The sequence below is a fragment of the Lonchura striata genome, chromosome 11 (assembly GCF_050655825.1).
Source record: "Lonchura striata isolate lonStrDom1 chromosome 11, ASM5065582v1, whole genome shotgun sequence".
Lineage (NCBI taxonomy): Eukaryota > Metazoa > Chordata > Aves > Passeriformes > Estrildidae > Lonchura > Lonchura striata.
In genome coordinates, this window is record NC_140713.1 from 19110953 (window position 1) to 19135726 (window position 24774).

General features: G+C 58.2%; 3 protein-coding genes across 6 annotated transcripts; 2 read left to right on the forward strand and 1 right to left on the reverse strand.

The window, feature by feature from the left end:
- Nucleotides 1-375: 375 nt before the first annotated feature.
- Nucleotides 376-4872, forward strand: USB1 (U6 snRNA biogenesis phosphodiesterase 1). Of its 3 annotated transcripts, XM_077786375.2 has the most exons (7): nt 389-548; nt 655-806; nt 929-1112; nt 1601-1654; nt 2682-2787; nt 3448-3531; nt 3825-4872. In XM_077786375.2, the coding sequence occupies exons 1-7, from the start codon at nt 451-453 to the stop codon at nt 3927-3929; spliced, it is 783 nt and encodes a 260-aa protein (XP_077642501.1). In that variant the 5' UTR covers nt 389-450; the 3' UTR covers nt 3930-4872. The 3 variants fall into 3 exon arrangements, with proteins under 3 accessions (XP_085445991.1, XP_085445992.1, XP_077642501.1); XM_085589866.1 differs by lacking the exon at nt 2682-2787 and having other exon boundaries at nt 382-548; XM_085589865.1 differs by lacking the exons at nt 2682-2787; nt 3825-4872 and having other exon boundaries at nt 376-548; nt 3448-3803.
- A 1181-nt stretch (nt 4873-6053) lies between these two features.
- Nucleotides 6054-11129, forward strand: MMP15 (matrix metallopeptidase 15). Its single transcript, XM_021541202.4, has 10 exons — nt 6054-6204; nt 7217-7365; nt 7617-7739; nt 7849-8156; nt 8399-8560; nt 8680-8903; nt 9032-9170; nt 9415-9565; nt 9682-9797; nt 10039-11129. Exons 1-10 carry the CDS (start codon nt 6097-6099, stop codon nt 10473-10475), a joined length of 1917 nt encoding a protein of 638 aa, XP_021396877.1. The 5' UTR covers nt 6054-6096; the 3' UTR covers nt 10476-11129.
- A 6316-nt stretch (nt 11130-17445) lies between these two features.
- Nucleotides 17446-23976, reverse strand: CFAP20 (cilia and flagella associated protein 20). 2 transcript variants are annotated; one of them, XM_021541071.3, is made up of 6 exons: nt 23810-23976; nt 21533-21612; nt 20379-20490; nt 19853-20041; nt 18634-18744; nt 17446-17739 (listed from the first exon to the last, which is right to left on the reverse strand). In XM_021541071.3, the coding sequence occupies exons 1-6, from the start codon at nt 23891-23893 to the stop codon at nt 17734-17736; spliced, it is 582 nt and encodes a 193-aa protein (XP_021396746.1). In that variant the 5' UTR covers nt 23894-23976; the 3' UTR covers nt 17446-17733. The 2 variants fall into 2 exon arrangements, with proteins under 2 accessions (XP_021396746.1, XP_021396745.1); XM_021541070.3 differs by lacking the exon at nt 17446-17739 and having other exon boundaries at nt 18625-18744.
- Between the last annotated feature and the right edge of the window lie 798 nt (nt 23977-24774).

Sequence of the window (24774 nt, forward strand, 5' to 3'; positions counted from 1 at the left end):
CCGCTGGCAGCGCGGGGACGACGCCCCGCGGCCTTCGCCGCCGCCGCCGCGCGGGGAGGCCCCGCGGCGGGGTCGGGTGTCGGGGGCCGCCGCCCGCCCGGGGCCGCCCCCACCCCGGCGAGGCGCACACAAAGGGCGGCGGCGGCGGTCGGGCCGCTCACCTGCGGCGGGAGGAGGCCTCGCCGGCGGCAGGGCCGCGGCCTGCGCGCTGCGCCCGAGCCCCGCGCTGGCGTGGAGGCGGGAGCCGGGAGGGAGGAGGGGAGGGAGGGAAGGGAGCGAGCGGCGGGCGGGAGCGCAGCGGAGGGAGCGGAGCGGGCCGGGCCGGGGCGGCCGCGGCGGCGGCGGAGGAGGCGGGGCGGCCGCGGCGGGTGCTGCCCCCTGCCGGGCCGCGCCGGCAACTGCGCGGCCGCCGCCAGCGGGGAGCGCGGTGTCCCGGCGGGGGCCGCGGCCATGAGCGCCGCGCTGGTGGGCTACAGCAGCTCCGAGGAGGAGCAGGAGCAGGAAGGGGGGAGCCGGGGCGCCGGCACGCAGGGGCCCCCCGGGGCCAGGTGGGTGCGGCGGGGTGGTGGCGGCGGGAGCGCGCGGGAGGTGGCGGGAGCGCGCGGCCTTCCTCTTCCTCCTCTTCCTCCTCCTCACCCCGCTCCGGTCCCGCAGCGCCGGCCGCCCCCGCCTGCCCGCGCCCGCCGGCCTGCCGGGAGACCCGGACCCGGAGGAGGCCGTGAGCGAAGACAGCTCCCGGCACGGCGGCCGCGTGCGCGGCTTCCCCCACGAGCGGGGCAACTGGGCCACGCACGTCTACCTGCCCTGTAGGTACCGGCACCGGGACCGGGGTGGGCCCGGGAGGATGGCGGGACGGACCCCGGCCGCTGCGCCCCAGGGTCCGGCGGGGATCCGCGGGCAGCGCTCCTCTGACGGCGCTGCCCCGCAGACATTGCCCAGGAGGAATTCCTGGAGCTGCTGGAGCTGCTGGTGTCCCGCGCCCGCACCTACGTCCCGTCGCTGGCTGCCATGGAGGAGTTCCACCTGAGCCTCTCGCAGTGCGTGGTGCTGCGCTACCACTGGATAGAGCCCTTCGTTCGCTCCCTCAGGGAGCGCCTGGCCGCCTTCCACAGGTGGGTTTGGCAGAGCCCGGGAGAGCGCTCCTCGCACCCCTCCTCTGCTCTCGGGATCCGTGTTTTGCCAGCATCCACGCCCTAAGGTGTCCCTGGCAGATGGTGCTGGCAGAACATTAAAGCCCTGGGGATTTTTTCTCACTGCCTTATGATCTGGCACCAGACTCGTCAGGTTTTGGCTTTCCAGGATCAGGCCAGAGCTGTGCCATCCCCTAAAGCATGCATGGTTTTGTTGCTTATGTGTGGCTCAGGTGCTGGTTGAGCATCAGCTGCTTCAGGGTTTCTGTCACTGTCCAGGCTTTTGAGGGCTGGAAACAGGGAATTAATTAATTCGAGCCCCAAGAGGTTCTGGTTACACCAATTTGATCTGATTGCAGCATATATTTGCCTGTATCTTTCCATGGCTTGGTAACAATCCTGGCCTCTCCTCATAATTTTTTTTTCCTTTTTTTCCTCCTGCAGCTGAAATAGGATCTTTCTTATTTCAGGTTCTTTTGTGTGGCTGACCAAGTGAAAGTTTACACCAACCAGAACAAAACCAGGTGAGTGCATGGTGGAGCAGCCTGCCTGCCCCAGGAGAAATCTGAGCAAGGTGCTGGGTGGATGGGAAGTGTCACCCTGCCTGTCCCAAAATTTGGGCTGTGTGACAACACAGTATGTGATCACCTCCAGATCATCTCCAGACATTTCACACCTTTCCCCAGCCATCTGTACAAATTTTTAGCTTTGGCATTAATTCTTTGCAAGCTTTGGTCTCATTAGCCGGCATGCACAGCCTGGGGCGAGCAGAGTGGGCCCACCTCTTTTGGCAGCAGTGCCAGTTATGAAATTGTAGTGCAGGTCTTCCAAGAGCTGGAGAGAAATAGCTGAGATGGTGCTAATTCTCCTGGGCGTCAGCTCAGAAGCCTGATTCCAACGGAATGCAATTAACTTTTTTTGAATGTCAAAGCAAAGGTGATTAAAATTGCAGAAAGTTGCTTAATCTGGCGAGAAAGGCAGCCCAAGATAGTCATGGGTAGGAAAAAATGGATATGGAACCTGGGTCACACTTGAATCTTCTGCTTACCTCCTAGAGGGGAAGAAATGATTACTGTAAATGACTCTAGAAAGTGTCATCCCGACAGTCCTGGAGGAGGTGCTGACCTCTTTGTCACATCTCTCCAGCTTGGTACTTCCCACTCCCTGTTTCCTCTCACACTGTAAAATCTCTCCAGCAACTTCCACTTTTTTAATGCAGCTCCTGCATGAGCATGGCACTCTGCCGAAATTCCCATCCAGTGCATCCTTTGCCTAGAAAACTGATTTTCATGTCCCAAAATGTACTAGGCTAATCTAGCAAATCTAGATACGTGCTTTATCATCCAGTCCTGCTTCTCCCTGCTACCACATCTTTGGTTTTTTTTCAGAATACAATCAGCGTCCCTGCAATGCTTAAACCTGGCATTCCTCTGATTTCCTTGTGTTAGGGGGAGTAGGGAACTTGCCCAGTAGGAATGAAGGGCTAAGTATTAAGGCTGTGTTTCCTGCAGCATGAAAGGGTGCTTGCTGTCTCTGCTTGCCTTTCTTTAGGACCTTTATTGGCTTGGAGGTCTCTGCTGGGCATTTCCAGCTGCTGGAGCTGGTCTCAGAGGTGGACGGTGTTCTAGAGGAATTTGACCTTCCCACATTCTACAAGGTGAGGCGTTTCCTGCTTGCTCCCCTGCCAGTCTGGACATGCCAGCTGGTTCCCTGCAAGATGTTCACTCAAATAAACAGGAGCCAGTTGCAGTGGCTGCCCTGCTGTGCATGGAAGCAGAGTTGTCCTAGGATAGAATGGGCACTGCTGGACTGAGGACAATCCTTGTGTCTTTGCCTTGGGCAGCTTTCTTGGGCATTAGTCCAGCCTTTTGGCTTAGTACTAGCTTTGGGAACAGGTTTGGGATTTTTGAAGGGCCAGATCCCAGTTAGTCTGTCTCTAGAGCTGAGCAGGATTATTCAGATGTGACCCATGTACCTGCTCCAGGACCATTTCTGAGAGATTCTTCCACAAAAGAGTGGGGAGAAGTTGAGCACAGAGTTGCAGAGTGGAGCACAGGGAGGCTGGGAACCAGGCAGCCTTGCCCACTGGTGTCCAAAAGGGCTGGGGTGGGAAGCCCAGGACTCCACTTGCCTCCAGCACTGTCCATATCAGCTCTGCAGCTGTTGAGTTGGCAGAGGGGACTCCCAGCCTGGGGATCCTGCAGCCTCTGTGATCCCAGGCAGGGCAGCAGCACCATGCTAGATCTCCCACTGTGGCTCTGTGCATCCACCAAAGCCTCCATTAGCCCTCACATTCTTATCCCTGTTTTTTCTTCAGGACCCATCGTTCCACATCAGCCTGGCCTGGTGTGTCGGGGACCTGTCTGGCAGGCTGGAAGGGCAGTGTCTGCGGGAGCTCCAGGTGTGTCCCCATGTGCTGTGGAGAGCAGGGGGAGGGCAGAGCTGGAGTCCAGCCACATCTCCCTGCCAGGGTCCGAGGGTGGGAAATTCTCTTCACTGAGCAGGACAAACTTCACTGGGCTAAAAGATGAGAAGCTTTTGCGGGGAGTGTGAGTTAAATCACTCTCCTGAGGGAAGTCAGAGGCTTCCAGCTGCAAATGGCTTCATCTGTGACTTGCTTCAGAAAGGGAGCTGTCAACTCCATCCTCTGGCAGATCCGCCCTGCTGGTACTGACTCCTGCCTCTATTTTCCAGGACATTGTGGATGGGTTTGAGGAGTCAGCACTCCTGCTGCGTATCCAATGGGAGCAAATCCGCTGCAAGTCAGGGAACAAGTACTTCTCCTTCCCCTTGAGGTAGGGCTGGGTGGGGCTGTGCATTTTGGAGCCTCGAAGAGCCCGACACTGGAACCAGAACCGTTGTCTGGCACAGCTCTGCGTGGCGTGGGCTGGCACGCACCTCTGCGCTCTTTTGCCTGCTCAGCGTCTCTGCGGCGTTTGTGGCCTCAAGTCGGGCCACTTCCAGTTTGAGCTGCTGGCTGAAGAAAAGTGTGTTTGTAGCAGATTTCATCCTCGCTGCTGGATGTGCTGCAGTCAGCACAGGCGGTTCCAGACATCCCATGGTCGCTAATTTTGCTGAGTTTTTTAAAAAAAGAAAAAAAATCTTCAAAAGCCATAGATGCCTTATGGGAAGGAGGAAGAAGGTAGCGTGGGAAGCTGCTACTAAAGGGAGAATGTCTCACACAGTGGGACGTAGCACTGCCAGATTGTTGGGAGGCTCTGGGCATGTTTTGAGTAGCAAGAGGGAAGGACATGGAGCTGGATCCTCTTCCATGAGTGTTTTCCTACTGTAAGCCAGCTCAGACAAGCTCCTGAGTCATGTTGTGTCCTTCTCACACTGCTGCTGCCTCTACTGTAGAGACATTTCACTGTCTGATCCTTTTGCCAAAGAGCAAGAGCCTGCTGCCAGGTGTGGGTGAGCCCTGGAATGGACAGTGTTGGTGTTTGCCTGAGCTGGGAGGGCAGTGCCCACAGGTAAGTCAGTGGGTGGTGGCTCCTGCTCAGGCTCCACACTTTTTCCCTGTGTGATCAGCACCCCAGGTGGATGATGACCCAGGGGACTGAAGGCTGGACATTGTCCCTTGGGAGAAACTCCTTTTTAATCCTCTTTTTCCCTGCGGGTTGGTCAGCTGCAAACTCTCAGGTGGTTCGAACAGGATGCTGATGTGATGGCCTGAATATTTTTATTCCATTTCTGTCCATGACTTCTAAGCAGTAAAAATCTGTCTCCTCGTGTCATAAAATTGTGTCTGTGGTGTATTTCATCCGTTTCCTTTTAGACATGCACAGCTCCTGCAAGCTTCACATGAGGCCACGTTTGTAAGTGGTCCTGGGAGCTCCGTGCTGCCTGTCCTGGCACAGAGAGTGGCTTTGTCCGTGTGAGCATCTCCATACAGTCGGGACTTGTGTCCCTGGGAGCATCGCAGCCAGTTGCTGCTGCCAGCAGCCTTTTGAAGTCCTTAACAAAAAAGCCAGTTAGTTTCCGTTATGGGGATATGCCAGATAAGTTTCTTTTGGGGGAAAGAAAAACAAACAAGAGATATATTTAGCCCCTGGAGACTTGAGCGAAACCGGTTTCTCCGAGGTTAATGCTCAACCACCGGCCCCAGGCGGGCCTGGCACAGCACGCAGTTGTGTAACACCGGGTGTCAGAGACCCCCGGGACAGGGCACAGTGGCCGTGGGGGCAAAGTCGGGGAAGCGGCGGGTGCCGGCGGGCCGGGCCGGGAGCGGGGGGCGGGCCGGGAGCGGCGGGGCGGGGCGGGGCGGGAGCGGCGGGCCGGGCCGGGAGCGGCGGGTGCCGGCGGGGCGGGCCGGGAGCGGCGGGGCGGGCCGGGAGCGGCGGGGCGGGAGCGGGGGGCGGGGCGGGAGCGGGGGGGCGGGGCGGGCCGGGAGCGGCGGGCCGGGAGCGGGGGGCGGGCCGGGAGCGGCGGGGCGGGGCGGGAGCGGCGGGGCGGGGCGGGAGCGGCGGGCCGGGAGCGGCGGGGCGGGGCGGGAGCGGCGGGGCGGGCCGGGAGCGGGGGGCGGGCCGGAGGCTCCGCCGCGGCTCCACCGCGCGCACGTGCGGGGGGGCGGCCCCGCCTCCCCGCCCCGCCCCGCCGCGGCCCCGCCCCGCCCGCTCCCACCGCTCCCCGCCGCCGCCGCCGCGCCCGCCTTCCGCCAGCCGCTCCGGTGCTCCCGGCGGCGGGCAGAGCGCGGCAGGGCAGCCGAGCGGAGCCGGGCCCCGCCGCTCGCCGCGCCGGCCGGCCGCCCATGTGCCGCGCGCCGCCGTCCTGACCTCACGCACAAAAGGCGGGCCGGGAGGCGACGGGCCGCGCCTGGCAGCGCCTCCCATGCACCGTGCGCAGCCCCCCGCGGCGCCTCGGCCCCGGGCCATGAGGGCGGCGTAGCTCGGACACCGCCGCGCTCGGCCCGGCGCGGCCCGGCCCGGCGCGGCCGGGGGCAGCCGCGACCCGGCGGCGGCGCGGGATGGCAGGAGGGGGCGGCGCCCCCTGGCGGGCGGGCGGGCGCCTCCCGCCGCTCGTGGTGCTGCTGGTGCTGCTGGCGGCGGCGGCGGGCGAGGAGATCAACGCCGAGGTGAGCCCCGGGCCGGGCCGAGCCCGCGCCGCACCTGCGGTGCAGGAGCAGGTGCAGGCGGGGAACGGGCGGAGTGGGGTGCAGGTCGCCCCCGGGGGTGGCGGGCAGCGGGCGCGGGGCGTGGGGAGGAAGCGCTTTGTGCCCGGCGGGGGAGGGGGTGAAAGGGCTTCTGATAAAGGCTCTGCTCCACCACCCTGCCGGGAGAAGGGGAGTGGGGGTAGAAGAATTTAATAGATTTAATGTTTTTAGAAATTAAAATGTTAAGCCATTTTTGGAAAAAAAAAAAAGGGGGATAGGAAAAGGATTGGAGGACCTGGAGAAGACTTGGAAAAGGAGAAAGACTTGGAAGAGCAATGCGACTTGGAAAAGGAAAAAGAATTGGAAGGAATTTAGAAAAAAAGCTTTAAAGATTAAAAGGAAAACCACCTAATTTGGAAACTATAAATGAAAACGAATAGGAAAAAATAAGTTACAAAAGAGTAATAATAAAAATAAAATGCAATTAAAGCAGACAAGAGGAGGCGGAGGCTGGGGCAGGAAGGAAGAGCCCCGGCGCGCCCCAGCACCCTCCTGCCCCCCGCCCTGGGGCTGCAGCCCCGCAGGACAGAAGCCCCTTTGTGGGTACCGGACAGGGTGGGGGTCCCAGGCTTCACATCCTCAGCAGCTCCCAGGGGATGGCTCCGGAGGAGGACAGTGACAAGCAGCCCGCAGGCAGCCTGGCCCCCTGCCAGTGCCTCATCCCTGGAGTCAGACAATCCGGCAGCAACCCCCCGAGATCACCAGCTTCTCCACCTTTCAGGGCAGGGCAGGGACCCTGTGCCCTGCTGCCACACTTCTGCCTGCTCGGGGTTGGCATTTGCCACTGGCAGCTGGCACTGACCGCCCCGTGAAGGGACACGGGGCTGGGGTATGGTCAGGCAGGGGGAGGGATCCTCCCCACTGGGTGTTGGGGAGCTCTGGGTCGTGCCGTGGGGCTGCTCCGTGCCGGGGCTGACGCGCTCTCCCGGCGCAGGCATGGCTGCGGCTCTACGGGTACCTGCCGCAGCCCAGCCGCCGGATGTCCACCATGCGCTCGGCTCAGACCTTCTCCGCGGCGCTTGCGGAGATGCAGAAGTTCTACGGCATCACCGTCACCGGCGTCCTGGACGAGGAGACCAAGGCGTGAGTTTCTCCCTTTGTCCCTTTGCTCAAGCAGATGGCAGCTCCACTCTCAGGCTCTGTGGTTTTCTCTGACCGCCTCAGGGCTCTGCCGGCACCTGGAACAGTGGGTGCTGTCCCCCTTGGGAGTTGCTTCTCCCCTTTTGGGGGCTGCAACTCGGCAGTCTGGATATCGTCCCTGCTGTCTGTGGGTGCTGCACCCCCTCAGGGATGTTGGCCGTGGTGGGCTGAGCTCTGGCTCGGTGTCCTGGCAGGTGGATGAAACGTCCGCGCTGTGGGGTCCCGGATCAGTTTGGAGCACGGATGAAGTCCAATATGCGTCGGAAGCGGTACGCGCTGACGGGGCGGCGCTGGAGCCAGAGCCACCTCACCTTCAGGTACTCAACACTGCCAGGAATTCCCTCCCCCCAGCCCATGGAGAGCCATGGATCCCCTCAGGGAACAAGTGCTGCTCCAGGCCTTGCCTAGTGAATTCTGTATCCCCAGCATCCAAAACTACACGGAGAAGCTGGGTCGGTACCACTCGCACGAGGCTGTCCGACGAGCTTTCCGGGTGTGGGAGCAAGCCACACCGCTGGTTTTCCGGGAAGTGGCCTACGAGGACATCCGGCAGAAGAGGAAGAAGGAGGCTGACATCATGGTGCTCTTTGCCTCTGGATTCCATGGAGACAGCTCTCCATTTGATGGCCTTGGAGGATTTTTGGCTCATGCCTATTTCCCCGGCCCTGGCATGGGGGGGGACACACATTTCGACTTGGATGAGCCCTGGACGCTGGAGAATGCAGATGTGTCTGGTGAGTTGAGGGCCAAGGAGGTGGTAAAGGTGACCAGAGGAGCCTGGTGGCTGCCTGGGCTAAAGGAGGGGTGAAGGGGAGGCTGTGCTGATGCAGACAGGAGTGGCAGGGAGAGCAGGTCCACCATGGGTGATACAGGCTGATCCCACTGGAGCACCCCTGTTGCAGGATGCTGGGTCCAGGGGTCTGCCTCATGTGTCATGTTGTCCATCCCCTCTTGCTGATGGTGCCTCTCCATGCAGGGAACAACCTTTTCCTCGTGGCTGTGCATGAGCTGGGGCACTCGCTGGGCTTGGAGCACTCCAGCAACCCCAGTGCTATCATGGCACCCTTCTACCAGTGGATGGACACGGAGAACTTCCAGCTGCCCGAGGATGACCTCAAGGGCATCCAGCAGCTCTACGGTGAGGAGCTGGTTGGGGGATCATCCCCAGAGGTGGGATTCTGGGCATGTGTGTGAGGAAACTGAAGTACAGGTGGTGGTCCGCATCGCCACATCCCTTCTCTCACCTGCCTGATCTAGGTACCGCAGATGGGCACCCTCAGCCCACCAAGCCTTTGCCCACCGTGACACCCCGGAGACCTGGCAGGCCAGACCAGAGACCCCCTAGACCTCCCCCTCCGGGGAAACCAGAGCGGCCACCCAAACCTGGCAGCCCAGACCAACCTGACCAGTACGGCCCTGACATCTGTGATGGGGACTTCGACACGGTGGCGGTGCTGCGTGGAGAGATGTTTGTATTCAAGGTACCTGCTCCGACCCCCTCCTGCCCCTTCCCTGGGGATGTAGTGGGTCTGTGGGTGGGAGGACCCCTCAGCAAGGTGACTGTCTCTGTCTCCTCCCCATCCTCTGCCAACACCCTGTTTCTTACCAGGGCCGGTGGTTCTGGAGGGTCCGGCACAACCGGGTGCTGGACAACTACCCCATGCCCATCGGACACTTCTGGCGGGGCCTCCCTGGGGACATTGATGCTGCCTACGAGAGGCATGACGGGAGGTTCGTCTTCTTTAAAGGTGAGCAGGGAAACTGGATGGGAGAGCTGAGGTGGAAGTGAGACCCCAGTGTCCCCCACAAAGCTGCTGAGAGCTTGGTTGGCTTCATCCCTTCCTGACCCACCTTCCCAGCCACAGCTGCTGTGTCATCCCAAGGGGTCAGGGTGGCCACAGGCATCTACCACTATCCCTATCCATTTGTGCACCTGCCACAGCAGCTGGGCAGGACTTTCTCATTTCCCTTCTCCAACTCTTTGCCCTCTAGGTGACCGGTACTGGCTCTTCCGAGAAGCCAACCTGGAGCCTGGGTACCCGCAGCCCCTGGTCACCTATGGGCAGGGCATCCCCTACGATGGCATTGACACAGCCGTCTGGTGGGAACCCACGGGACACACCTTCTTCTTCCGTGGGGACAGGTGAGTGTCTGTGGGGCTGTCCCTCTGCTCTGCTGCCTCCTGGCCCCTGTCAGGGGGAGAATGTTGGGCAGTGTGGACCCCTGTGCTCGTCACTTACTCCCCACCTCCCTCCCCAGATACTGGCGCTTTAATGAGGACACACGCTCGGTGGACCCTGGGTACCCAAAGCCCATCTCTGTCTGGGTGGGCATCCCTCCCTCACCCAAGGGAGCCTTCCTCAGCCCGGATGCCTGTGAGTAGAGGAGGAGAGGGGTGGGTGGTGGGGGTCTTGGGGATGAGATTATCCCTCTGATAGCCTGGCTACATAGGATGGACTTGGGAAGAGTATCTGGGAGTCAGCGGTGGATCCCTTTCAAAGGGTTTCACCAGTCCTGGAGCAAAACCTGATGTCTTGGGCATCTGCAGGGATGCCGAGGTTCTGCAGTGTCCTGTGCCCACCCACTTACCCCTTGTCTCCATCTTCTCTCCCCCAGCCTCCACCTATTTCTACAGAGGCACAAAGTACTGGAAGTTCGACAATGAGCGTCTCAAGACAGAGCCAGGCTATCCCAAATCCATCCTACGGGACTTCATGGGCTGTCACACGGAGCTGGTCCCAGACCCCAATCCCCGCTGGCCTGATGTGGACCGACCCCCCTTCAACCCTGATGGGGGGACTGAAGGTGAGGAGGAGGAGGAGGAAGAGGAAGATGAGGATTACAACGAGGGAGATGGCCAACCAGGCAGGGACGTGGACGTGGTGGTGCAGATCGACGAGTACACACGCACCATGAGCGTGGTCATGGTGCTGGTGCTGCTGGTGCTGCTGCTCTGCATCCTGGGCCTCATCTATGTCATCGTCCAGATGCAGAGGAAGGGCGCACCCCGAATGCTCTTGTACTGCAAGCGCTCCTTGCAGGAGTGGGTCTGACCCTGGCTCCCTCCCCCAACCACCCCTGCCACCATGGTGCTAAGATGGACCTGACACTCCCTCCCCCTGACCCTCACCACGGCCTTGGCCCCTCTACCCCATTGTTGCTTGATGGCTCCAGCCTCAGAAATGGGGGGATGCCCAACCCCCCCAGCCCCTCCAGAGCAGCCGGGCTGGGACCGGGGATGGTCATGGGGGGGCTGGAGGGCATCCAGGCCCTGCCTGCTCCCCAGTGCCTGTGCGTCCCCCTAGCTGTGACCCTCAGGCTGCCACCCATCACGTGCCTGCATCTGCCATGGGTCCTGCAGAGTCCCTTCCTCCTGTGTGAGCCCGCTGCAGCTCGGGTGGTGAGTGGGCTGGGGGCTGCTCACCAGTGCTGCAGGCTGGCAGGTCTCAGCCTCTGGCACCTGCAGTGGTGGGGAAGGCAGGGCTGAGCTCGTGGCTGTGTTGCCTGTGAGCTACGGGACTAACAGGGATGTGGTGCCAAAAGACAGCGTGAGTTGGGAGATGCCACCTCTGCAACCCTGCTGGGGCTCAGCTCAGTCTGGCCCTGCTGCTGCCACCGTGGGAGGAAGCCCTGGGGCACGTGGCCCTGTGGGCAGGGCAGTGGGCACAGCCGCCTTGTATGTCCATTAAACGGGTCGGGTGTGTGGAGAGCTGTGGTGCCATCGTCCTTCCTGCCAGGAGGGTGCCCTGGGAGGGATCGGGCAAATTTTGTGGTAACGGGGCTTGTCTGGGGGGGGGGTCACCCTGCATGGCACCCCCAGGGGACTGGGGCCATGCTAGGGGATGAAGGGAAGGGGCCAGCATGGTCAGTGATGTCCCTGCCCTGGGGCTGCCACTTCAGGGGGTCAGCTGAAGCAGCCCCTCCACCCCCACCACTGGACAGAGCAGCCTTTCAGCTGCTCCCATGGCAGTGACAAGGGAACACAGGGAGCCTTGTTCTCCCCCAGCCAGCGCCGCTCTTCAGCCCTGGGCAGCCACCTCCCTTCCCCATGCAGGGGCCAGCAGCAGCTGGGGGACCCTCCTGGAGCCACTTCACAGGGTGCTTCAGCTCCCTGTCCCCACGCAGTCCTGCTGAGTTTCCTGGGGGGAAGGGGTGGCCATATCCTGTCTCACCACTGCTGTCTCTGCAGAGGAAAGCAAGAGGAGTCATGACCGCTGCAGAGATCAGAGAAATAATCATGGGAGTGGGAAAGATTAGACTTCAGGGATAGGAAACTGGCTTTATCTGGGGAAAAATGTTGCTCAGCCATTAATGGGAAGAAAAATCAAGCCACAGAGGCTGGTGATGTGGTGATCACAGGTTTGTTCTGCAGGTGCAGCCTTGGGGTGGGCAGCAGAGGCCTAGCACCATTGCTACACTGGTGGGGAGGCTGATTGGATTGTGGTGGCCAAGGGGGTTGTGTGAACCTGAGCCATCCCTGTGGGGATGACCTTGTGGAATTCAGGAGCATGCCCATGTGGGAATTGACTCCTGTCAGAATCCTTGCTTCCTCCAGCCTCCTCTGCAGCAGGACCAGAGCCAGCACTGTGCCATCACCTGTGCCCTGCCTTTTTGCCTGGGCACCTCTGTCTTGGTGCACCCCTGACCTGCTCCCCTTGTCCTGCTGCTCCAGCTGCTCCTTTGCCCTCATCCCCTCTGGCCAGCCCTGGTGGGTGGGAAGGTTCCCCCAGTTCATGGATGAGGATATGAAGACCTGTGTTTCCCCCATCCTTCCCCCTCCCCAGGGCCCAGAGCTGGCTCAGTTCCCAAATGCTACAACCACTTCCCAGCACTGAATTACCCTGAGCTGCCCAGCTACTCTAATTACTGTAAAAGGGAAGGACTGATGCTAGCTCTCACTCCACTTTTCTGGTGCTGGAGGGGATCCCTGTGGCCTGAGTCACCCATCCCCTGCCCCAGCCTCCATCCCTGCCCACACTGGGCAGTGATTTCCAGCCATGAGCTGATTCCCTGGAAAACATGTTTGGCTCAGACTCAGCACATCACTGCAGCCAAGTGAGAAGGCAAAATCAGGAACAGAAAACCCCTGAGGAATTGGGAAGAGTGGGTGGAAAAAGATCTCCAAGTGGCTCAGGGCTGTTGTATTCCATCAGCCAGGGCTTGCTGGGTCACATTCCTTGGCTTTTAACTTTTTTCACTTTGGTTTTGACCATTTTGCCCAGATTTGTGCTTGTGTGGGTCTTCCCCAGAGCTGAGGGAGGACCCACAGCTCTGCTGAGCTGGGAGCCCTGCCATGGGGCAGCCTGACACTCCAACCTGTGCTGAACCGGGTCCAGACAGGCACCAGGAGCTGCCAAAAGCCACAAACCTGGCCGAAAGGCGAGGCAGGAGGAAAGCACGGCTGGGATTCACTCTCCCCACCCCTGCAGAGACTGCGCCAGAGGCCGGCACAGATGCATTTCCCACGGCAGATGCATTTCCCACACTGGATGCACTTCCTGTGGCAGATGCATTTCCGACAACAGATGTATTTCCCACGGCAGCAGTGTTTCCCTTCTCTCCTGGGCGTACACAGGGCTCGATGGGGTGCAGGGATGAGACCCCGAAGCCTGGTCCCTGGAAAGATGCCTGGCTTGCAGGGAAAGCCAGAGCTGGATAAGGGTGCCCAGGGCCAGCTGCTCATGGATCCGTTCCATGGCTGGGGAGGGCCCTCCTTTGCTGATTCAGGGTTGGACAGGAGCTGGGAACAACTCCCCAGCGGGAATTAGGGATGCTGGGAGCAGAGGCCCAGGCCACCACGCTTGGTGAGCTGGGACACCACCTCCCACCCCCTCCCACTTTTCCCCGGATGCTGCAGCAGAGCTGGTGCCAGGAGCCCAGGGCCATCTGGAAACGCTCACGGACAGCAGTAAGGGACCTGCTGCAGACAAAGCCCAGCATTTCAGCGGCGCCCAGGCTCTGCCGGAGGCCCCTGCGCCACCCTGCTCGCCCACAGTGGGCTCAGCTCACCTCTGGCCACCCGTGGGTGTGAGACCCAGGAGGGCAGGCTGGCACCTGCTGCAAGGGGCAGGGCTGTTGGGAGCACGGGGAGTGTGAGCCTGGTCCCGGCAGGCACCGGACTGCCCCGCCAGGATCCACTCCTGCCTGGCAGCTCCTTGCTTCCCAAAAATAGGTTGGAGAGCCTGACCTGGAAAAGACCCTGGGAGCTCAGTGTCCTCCAGGCCCTGCTGTGCTGGGGTGGGCTGAGGGGGAGACCAGAGCTGGCAGGGGCTCTCTGCCTGATTGGCACCATCTCAGGAGAATCCTCCTCTTCCTCTGCAAGCCAGGGCACATTCAGCGCTGAGGAAAGGACCCGGAAAACACAGAGGAAGCCGGGCTCAGTGCAGAGGAAGAACTGGGGCTGGGACACAGCAAGCAGCGACCGGCCAGCTCAAGGTCGGAGGAAACAATGCTGGGGATGGAGGGAAGGGCTGCGGGGCCCTGGGAGGGGTTGAACCTGCTGCCTGTGCTCGCTGCAGGCGGGGCAGAGGCTCCGGGTGCTGCCCGGGGAGGGCTCGGTGCCAGCACAGCCCCACTGCGGGTGGGATGCACCCCCCAACCATGCTGTGCTCGGCCCATGTGTGTGTGGCTTGTGCCTCTCTCCTCCCATCACACCCACCGGGCAGTCCCCAGCCTGCTCCCGTGGTGCTGGGACTCCTCATCTCACAGAAAGTCATTTCTGGGGCTGCAGGGATGGTGAAGCATATGGGCTGCTGGTCTGCTTCAGCATAGCTTGGCATCCATCTTCTCACCTCTAGTAGCTCTGAGGCCTTCCCCGCTGCATCCCAGGTTAGCTCTCAGGGTGCACAGCTGCTCCCTAACTCAAATAAATCATGTTTGGATGATCCCATTTTGCAGCCTGCCAGGGGAAGCTCTCACCCCTCTCCTGCTGGCGCCGGCAGGGCAGGAACATCAGCTCTCTCTGTATGCACAGTGGCCAAAGTCCCCAGTACCGTCACTTGGTTTTCCTGGGCGGTGGCCAGTGGTAAAACTCAAAATAAATATTTCCCTTGCCTCCAGCACTGCCTGCCTCACATTAGACAACAGCTGCAAAGGATTAACGTCGCCCTGGAGGTGTAATCCCTCTATAAAGATGACAACATTTGGCCCAAGACATCCAGGGAGATGCAGAATGGACAAGAAGCAGAGTTTGGCCCAGATTTTTTTGATTCCTGCTTATCCCTCTGTGATAACTGCTCTGTCCTTCTTTGTCAGGACCCATTTGATAGGAAAGTGACAAAGTGCAAGGGGACAAACAGGCAGGGACAGAAGCTTGCACTGACACACAGTGTCTGCTGGGCTGGACACTCACACAGGATTCTTCTGCCCCAGCAGCAGAGCAAATGGAGAAAGCTTTCCAGGAAAACCCCACTGCCTGCTTGCCCTGCCTGCAGCTGCCACCTGCCCAGTCAGAGCCACAGGAGCCTCGGGATGCCCCAGCCTTGGCTCACACCACAGTGACTGCCAGCTGCTCCAGTCCAAGCCTGCTGCTGCTGGCCCAGCCCAGGGTGGGTCCCTTGCTCCCAGGAGCTGCAACCTGTGCACTCACTGTATTTCAGCACCCAAGCTTTCCAAGGGAAGCTTTGCTTTCATGTAGAAAGCAGCTTCAGCACTGAGGTCCTGATGGAAGTGTCCAAGTGCAGAACCTTGCCCCAGCCAGTGGAAGACAAAGGTGAAAAGCTGTTGCAGAGAAGGAAAACTGATCTTTGGGTGGGCCCTGCTCTGCCCTGGGTTGAAACCAGGGCTCCCCCTCAAAGATTCTTTTCTCTCCCACTAAACATGAACTGCAACAAGGACTTGTACAGGAAGGAAGGAGCATGCCACCCATAGAAAGGTGAACAAGGAGATATTTAAGATCTTGTCTCCACAGCCTGCCTGCACTGAACCAAGACTCCCCTCTACCCACCCCTCATACCCAGCTGGGGCTGCCCCAGGAGCAGGCAGGCTGTAGCCATCCATGACTCCCATCTCCGCCTCCACCTCCTTCCTGCAATCCTTCACTATTTCCATATAGGAGGATATTGCATCCCAGCCACATCAAAAGCCATAACCCAAGGAGTAAGAAGTTGGGTGCTCCACCACAGGAGTTTTGCTTGTGCACATTTAGTAAAGGGCTGCTGACAGGATGCCTGACATTCTGGCCCATCTACCAGCAGCATCCTTTTCTCCCACAGGGAGAGCATCCAACTTCAGCCACCTTCAGAAAGATGGTTAAAGTTTTGATGGGGAAGAGGGATTAGAAGAGAAAGATTTTGGAAGAAGTTTGTGTAAATCATCAAGCATCTGGCTATAAAGCAAAGAGCCAGTGTCTGATGATGCTCCACTTTGTGCAGCAAGTAAACAGGAAGATTCAGCATTTTGTTATGTATTTAAAAATACACAGAAGGTCCATGTGGATATAAGGGTTTTTGGCTTGGAGTTTATTCCAGCAAATCCGCTGGCACAGCTCCTAGAGGTTGGGCAGGAATTGGCAGCAGGGCCCATCTGATCTCTGCAGAGGCAGCCAGCTCGGGGCCCAGGGGAGCCCAGCTCCTCTTAATGCATTAGGGCTGGTCACTCAGGGTGAGCTCAACTCCTCGAGGACAAGGGACAACTCCAGCACAGGCCCCAGCAGGGCAGGGAAAGGCAGCAGTAGCTCCTGCTGAGTATTCAGCTGCCAAAGACTGCCAAAAACACATGGTGTTGAGCAAGGGCTTGCGGGAAAGGATGCACATTTTACCCTCCTGGGGTCTGATGGATCCACTCAGCAGCTCCCCCAGCTCTGGCAAGCTTTGCAAACATGGAGAAAGCCTTGCCATGGACTTCACTAAGGCCAACCCTTGGCACATGGTCCAGTGCGATTCCACTTAACAGATCGAGTTCAGCCAAGCCTTGACATATGTCAATGCAAGATGGATGGTGCTTTCTCATGCAGGCCTCCTTGGCTGGGCTCCTTAGAGCTACCCAGCTGTTCAGCTGCTAGAATTGCAGAGGTCTTCTCCAGAAAGCCTTCTGCAGGTGCAATCCAGCCCCACGTGGCAGCACCTCCAGTTCAGAGCCCAGCAGCTCTAAAGGTGCAGGTGAGGCAGCTCTGTTACAGGTGTCTGGAGAGGCCACAGAGGTGCAGAGAGAGGGTGCACAGACATGCCAAATCTTCAAACCAGATGGGGTCTCAGTGGTCAGGATTAAACCTGGAATCTAAGGCAGATGTCCCCCAGCAGGCTCTCCTCCTCTTGGGAGAGAGCAGCTTTGTTCTACAGAGCAATAAAGGAAGTGAAGTCTTCCCCATTCACTGCACGGCCCAGGGAAAGATCAGTCCCAGCCTTCGGTACCTGCCCTACAGAGTACTGAAGGGGTTCTTGGCCCTGGGCAGGAAAGGCATCATCTACTCCCAGACCCAGCCCATTACTGATGGAGTCTCTGGCCTCCCCTTCACAAGCCTTTCTACAACAAAGGCAGATTGGTTGGAGGCAGGGAAGGGCAGATTCAGCACAGGAAAAGACTTCCGCTCCTGTTGTGCTGCTTTGCTGAACCTCCCCTCTGATCCCTGGGGAAAGGGACAATCTGGCAGCTGGAAGGCTATTGTGTGCCTTGTGCTGCTAAAAGCTTGGCTGAGAGCTGCAGTGAGTTGGGAACTACACAGCCAACAAAACTGTGCCTTAACAGGCAGGTAAGCCTAATTTGTCACTGCTGGGGAAAACGGCTTCAAGGAAAAAGGGAATGAAAAACCCATTTTCATGAACAGCATGAGTTTTTGTCATAGTGCCACAAACTTCATGGACTGGAGACAGTTTCTGTCTTCTCTGTGGAAACCTTACTAATTTTCCTCTCACCAAACTGCTGCTGTTTGCATCTGTGCTATCCCTTAAACAGTGAGAGTGCTGATCAAAGTCAAGTTCAGAGATAAATTCTAACATCTAGGTTCTCAAAGAAATTCTCTAGCACTTTCTGAGGCACTAAAATGAGCAAGTTAAGGATCCATCAAAGGAGGAAGACATAAGCAGATTTACAGAGCCAAATGTTTAATAACTTTTGAACAAGTATTACATCCATATTTAGAGCATATATAAGAGATGGAAACAAGGAAATAAAAAATAAAATTGCTATCTTCAAGAGGATGCACTTAACTCCACAATTCCTGCTGAATCCCTTCTTTGGAGGCACAGTGGCCACTTTGAGCAAGACAAGACTGGGTACCAGGCCACCTGCAGAGTTTAGGCTCAGCACTTTAGGAACAGCCAGGAAAACTGACTCTGTACACTTTGCACGCCAACATCTCTTCCCAACGTGATGTTATTGCTGGACAGAGCAGGGAGAAGAAAGGAGACACTTAAAAGATTTGGCAGCACAAGACAACAGTACTGGGAGGGCTCCAAGCACTCCCCAGACACGTCTGTGAGGCTGCTACAGCCCAGAAGGCAGTGACAGGTTCCCCAGAGGCATTACCTACAGTTAACACTGCCTTCTACCTCCCACTGCCATCAGCCCCCAATATCCTTCCTCAGCAGCTTGAAACTTTGCCCAGGAATCTTCTTTGCTAGAAGAAGTGTCTGCATTGGGACAGGCTGGCCCTGGCAAAGAAGGTGCTTCCTCACAAGCCTCAGAATTGCTGCATGTTGCTCAAGATCTCTCAATATGCCAGCATGTTCACTCCTCTCCCATCACTGCAAGAGCAGAGTTTGGCATTTCCTCCTGAGGGCATCCATGGTGTCTCCTTCCCCCCTTATGGCACCACTGGCTGCACGGGGCAAGGAAAAGACCAGAGGGGACTCATTTTGGGCTGGAGGGACACAAACAGGATCTCTCCTGGAAGACAAATGTGGAGCTGCAGCTGCTCTGAAGAGCAAACTTGCTGAGCTGAGTCATGGATGAAAGCTCTGGAGAGATACCGGGAGGCTGCAACTGCCCAGAGTCCTTCAACACAACCAGGGAGGACATGGGGAGCAGCTGAACAGCCTACCCTGCTCCTAGATGGGAATGACAAGTTCCATGTGTTTTGGCAGGAAAGCTACGCAGCAAGGCACCCCAGACAGACTGCTCACCCTGGCAACAGAGAGGGTGCTCCCTGGCTGGTGGCCAAAGCCGGCAAGAGCTCTGCTGCCAGAGCTCGGGGTTGTGAAGGCAGCAGGAGGAGGCAGAGGAATGCTGGTCTGGCTCACTGTTCTCCCACCCTCCTTCCCACACCTAGCTCACCTTGGCCTTGTTCTGGACAGGCAGATACAGCTTGAACTCAGCTGGGAGCTCATCCTCTGAGTACAGCCGGTCAGAGAAATACACCCGTCGGATGCGACAGTTGGCGTGGATCTGAGAGTCAAAACAAAGAGTCAGTCCATTTTCCACATGCTCTTTCCACATCCAGCTTTGGTGTCGTGCTGCAACATGGATTCTTTGGCTCAGCAGCTGGAAATCTACCTCACTGTCTTGCTTTTCTGAATCTGACAGGGAATCAGAGAAATGCTGGTCTGTGCACCCTGCTTTGCATTTGCATCCCTGTCTCCAGGGCTGAAGACTCAAAAGAGCTGGCCAAGCTCTGGTATCTCTGCCAACTGAGATCTGTCTTAGTTGCTGGGGGATTCTCTGCTGTGAACTGACCTATGCTTTGCTGGTATCAGCACTTGCCAGAACACCCACAGTCTCAGCCTGCTGCATTTTTAACACGCCCACTTCAGGGCGTCCCCGAGGTCAGGAATGAGCCTGTCCAGCCTGTGCTGCCTCCACTATCAGCTGGCAGCAAAGTAGTTGCTCTGGTTCCCCTCGGGAGTATGTGAGACAACTCTCAGCTGACTGCCTGCACCTCAGGGCAATCCCGCAAGGAACTGTAGCACTCCTCTCACACTAAGGATCAGGCACGCTCCACAGACATTCCTCAAAATAACACACACCGCTGGACACTGTGAACATGACTCCCTAGCATATGGAACAAGTTCCATGTCCTCAGCAGGAACAAACACTGCATCAGCTCTGTTACACCGGACTCAGTGCAAGCAGGGTCACTCCACTAGCACAAGGAAACAAGCTTGACCAGGAGTATGAACGGTCTGTACACGGTGGGTCTTTCCCATCCAGGCTCCCATTCAGCCACTCACTGTTCAGCCTATCTGGACAGTAAGGCAACACACAGCTAACTCCCAGCAGAGCTCCACCTCCATGGCATGCCATAGGGAGCTGCAACTCTCACCCTAACTAACACACAGTCAGAGAAATGAGAGGGAAATGGGCTCCTTCATCCCAGTCTCTTCAAGTAAAGTGAGGCCTCAGTCAAGCCTTTGCTCACTTTCCACAGTGCTCTGCAAAGAGCAGAGCTGGCAAAGGAACCACACAGGTCTAAAGCCAGATTCCCATCCTGCCGTGCCAGCCAGCAGGAACATCACCAGCCCTTGGTTTCCCAGGGCAGGTCACAGCTGCTTCTCACCTGCACTCTGAGGGTCTCGATGTAGTTGGTGCCGTAGGCGCGGCGCGTGAAGTCGGACAGGTTGAACTGGATCTGGTTCCAGCCGTCGTCCAGCCGCATGGGCATGGTGCAGATGAAGGGCTTCACCCGAGTCGTGCTCTGGTAGTTGCTCGCCCGGAAACGCCGGCGGACGTTCTTGTCATCCAGCACCTGGGCAGGGAAGGCAGGCTGCTCACCCAGGCGCCAGGCCCCCACTCCCCAGGACAGCACTACCCGTCTCCAAGAGGGCTCTACTGCCACCCCTCCATTCCACAGCAGAAGTAATTTTAACACAGGAAACAGACCCATTTTCAGGAATAGCAACAATGTGTTTGTGAGCTCACTGATGCCCCCATAACCAGAAGACCTGACACACCACATGGCCAAGAAAGCAAAACTGTTTTGGGGATCACTCACTGCCTGGGACAAGTTCCAACACAAGACTGCAGGCTCTCTGGCGCCTTCCTCAGTGGTCCCTGGAGGGGCCTCCCCACTGCACACTCCTCACCTGCACTTCAAAAGTGAAGTATTTTTTCAGGTTCTTGATGATCATCACTAGGAAAGGTAGTTTGATGCCCAGGGTCTTCTTTGGGTCAGCAGGGCACGTGATGTACGTGGTACTGAGAGGTGAGAGAAAAACACTTTAGGATCTCACACAGCACAAAGTGCACAGCCCGAGGTAGCCCAAATCTCTCCCTTGGCTCAGTGCAGCCTTGGAGGACAGGTAGAAATGGGTAACTGTGATCACAAGATCTCAGCAACAACCAGGGCTTCCTGTAACAGTAGGAGGAGTTTCAGAGGTAGCTGCAGGTAGAAAATTATAAAAGGCACAAAGAATGCATCTCAAATTGCACTTTTCTCACCCAGGGCATGAAACACCTTCCTGGACAGCTTCACCTCCCCAGTTTCAAGGCCATGTCAGCGCTGTTTCTTAACACAACCTCCTCCTACCCTTGACTGAACATGCAGAGCCCTCCAGATCGTGGCAGAGGCCCTGTGTGCTCTATACAGCTGGGAAAACAGAGGTCACACGTCACGCCTGGCAAGTTTTGTATCAACACTTCTTGGAGGAAGAGAAGCATTGGCTCAGTCTGTCTGCAGGAGAGGAGTCTCCACTGCCCTTATAAGGAGCCCTGCTCTGAATCACCCCCGGAGGAGCCTTGGAGACTCTGAGCCGGCTCAGGGAGCTGGCGTCTGTCTCCCGGGGTGATGGAGACGAGGTTGCTAAGGGAAGCTCCATAAGCAACTCCCCTCATAAATCTCCCTCTGATCTTCCTGCTGTAGAGAGAGCAGCTGTCACGTGAGGAGAACAGGCCCAAGACAATAGAAGAGACAGCAGACAGTGCTGCTTTTCCAGTAACTGGCAGTGCTGACTGAGGCTGGGTATTAAATACTGCTTTTTTTCCCTTCAAGTGATGGAAGAATAATGGGATTTTATTTTTTATCCCTTAGCCCCGAGGAGAATGAGAGGTCTACAATCAAATCCAGGGACAGGAACAGCACACTGCCACAGAGGAGTATCAGTGATATGACCCAGATTCTTTAATTTATTGACAAAGACATTGCCATCACATTGCTGTAGTCTGCTGGGCACTGACATCTTTCTCTCTGCTTCAGGGCAGAGTCCTGCTCCCCCAGAACAGCAGAAGAGGCTTCTCTTACCTGACATTTGTTCCTTCAATCTCCAGCACCAGTGACTGAATGTCATTGTCTGTGATTCGCTTGATGTGGCCATTGCGCACCTGGAACAGAAGTGGGGCAGACAGCACAGACATTATTTGAGAGGGGAAAAAAGAGGCACACACAGCTCCATTAAGAGAAGGAATAAGACCCCAGGAGGACCCATCTACATTCACTTGGCTCTTGCTCTCCTGGACCTTGCTGCTTCCAAGGCTTTGATCACTGCCCCAGAGTGCCAGCAAGAGTTTATGGCCCAGCATGCTGCACAAACACTGAGTGCAAGACATCCATCTATCAAAATATGCTGCAGTGAACACAAGGGACTCACGCCTCATGTCAGAGGCCCAAATAAACAAACATAAAAGAGTAAGAGTCAAACTTGAGTGCAATAAGGGGTAAAAACAAGGACAAGCAATACAGGGGAGCCACCAGCCAGCCACTGGTCACCAAGGGAACTTGGTCTATACTGCTGAGCTTGGATGACTGCCTCTGGGGAAGGGCTGGACACTCACACTCAGACACACTCTTACACACTCACATACACACTCTCTCCACCAGCACAAGCAGTGCACATCTTACTAAGGCCAAAAAATAGATGGGTTTTCCCCATGTCACAAAAGCTTAAGATATTCTCTGAGATCTAAAAAAAGCAGAAATCCCAGCCTGCTGGTTCTTCTTGCAAAGATATAAAAGTGTACATTAGGACAGCTATGAACCCAGTAATCTCATGCACCTAGGACATGGGAGAATGTCAAATACTGTTTCCAGTTCTCACCAAAATGACTGGGGCATTTCATGCACTGCTGAAGAGAGCAGGGCAATCCTCACAACAAGCACACCCAGGCTGGCCATGATTCATGCAAGAGAGACTATTGCAAGACTATTGCAGCTGAAAGGGCCACTGCTGACCTCCACCCTGCAAGCAGAGCTCCTGCTGGCCACTCATGAGCCACACAATCATAACAGTATCACCCTGCACAGGACAATTCACATGGGAAGGTGCCTACAGAGGTCTCTAATCCAGCCTCCACCTCCAAGCAGGCTCAGCCCAGCCTGCTTATGGCTTATCCAGTCTGACACTATGTCCCTTTGCCAGAAAATCTTTAATGCGTCCTGTCCTTGCACCATCCAAATAAGCTGTTGATCCTTTCTTAAAGTCTTGAATATTTGTGCAAAACACAGACACACACACGGGCAGTGTGAGGCATCCCAGTTCTTCACAGAGCTACATGGGTATCCCACGCATGGGAAACAGGATAGGTCGGTGCTTCCTGTCCCTCACCTCACAACTCATAAATACCCACACAAGCCCACTCAGGTCAAACATCATTGCTGTCTGAACTGCCGTGAAGGCTTTAGTTCCTGCTGAAACCACAAAAAAATTCAGCTAAGGTTCATACACAAGCAAACAAATACAGGCTGTAGCCTTGGTCTCAGAGGTTGCAACAAGTATTTTGCAGAATCACCAAACCATGGATAGCTTGTGACGGGGCAGTGGGGGAGAAACAGCACAGCTCAACATCTCTAAACATCCTGAGGGCGGCTTCTTGATTCAAGATAGCCCGGAGAAGGCACAGGGCTCTGAGCAAAACCACTCTAAGAACTGACAGGAGGGAGAAACGAAGTGCCGAGACATTCACAACTTCTACACCCCACAAGCCGCCGCACAGGCCACTTCAGCATGCCTTTGGCGAGCCTGTTTGAAAGGCGGGTCACTTAGCAGAGAGACCCCACCTCGGCCCGCAGTGGCCACGGGACCTCGGGCATCCCGCTGCCCGCGGCCAGCGCTGGCCACGAATGCAGCTCCCCACCGCGCTGCAGCTGCCGGGGCCGGGCGGGCTCCTCTGCCCAGCAAAGGCCAAAACCACTCACAATAACGCACTGCCCTCAGAAACACCCCGAGGGGCCCGCTACCGGCCCCGGGGCCGTGCGGGTAAGCAGAGCCCGAGAGATGCCGGTATCCCGTTCCCGGAGGTCCCGGTGACGCGGCCGCTGCAGCCCCGGCCCCACGGGTGTCCGGGCTGGCCCCAGAAGTGTCCGGAGCGGCCCCACGGGTGTCCGGGGCAGCCCCACGGGGGTCCGGGGCAGTCCCACGGGTGTCCGGGGCAGCCCCACGGGTGTCCGGGGCAGTCCCACGGGTGTCCGGGGCAGTCCCACGGGTGTCCGCAGCGCCCCGGGGGTCCCCGGCAGCCCCGGGCCCGCCCCGGGAGGCTGAGCCGAGCGGCCGCGCCGCTCCGCGGGCCGAGCCCGCCGCCTCACCTTCTTGTCCCAGATCTGGAGCGGTTTGCTGCCGATGCTGTAGAGCACCGAGAGGAAGCCGCTCTGGAAGGTGTTCTTGAACATGCCGGGGCCGGGCGGGCCGGGCCGGGCCGCGGCGCCGCTCTGCCAGCAGCACACGGCGGATCCTCCGCGCCGCCGCCGTCACCGAGGAACTGCTTGGGGCGGCCCCGGATGCACTTCCCGGGTGACGGCGGCGTGGCAGCGCTGCCCCGGCAACCGGGCAACCGGGAAACCCGGAAACCGGGCAATCACGGCAACCGGGCAACCCGGCAACCGGGCAACCACGGCAACCGGGCAACCCGGCAACCGGGCAACCCGGCAACCGGGAAACCGGGAAACCGGGAAACCGGGCAACCACGGCAACCGGGCAGCCGGGCAACCGGGCAACCCCGGCAGCCGGGCAACCGGGCAACCGGGCAACCGGGAAACCGGGAAACCGGGCAACCGGGCAACCGGGCAACCCGGCAACCGGGCAACCGGGCAACCGGGCAACCGGGCAATCACGGCAACCGGGCAACCGGGCAACCGGGCAACCCGGCAACCGGGAAACCGGGCAACCCGGCAACCGGGAAACCGGGCAACCGCGGCAACCGGGCAACCGGGCAACCGGGCAACCGGGCAATCACGGCAACACGGCAACCGGGCAACCGGGCAACCGCGGCAACCGGGAAACCGGGCAACCGGGCAACCGCGGCAACCGGGAAACCGGGCAACCGGGCAATCACGGCAACACGGCAACCGGGCAACCGGGCAACCCGGCAACCGGGCAACCACGGCAACCACGGCAACCGGGCAACTCCGGCAACAGCAGCAACCCCGGCAACCGTGGTTCCGGCCCCTGCCCTCCCTCGCCCCGCGGAGCTGCTGGAGCCGAGCCCGCTCCAAACCGTGCCCGGTCCCCCGCGGTTGGTATCGCGTTCCCCGAACGCCTGGGCTGTAGGCAG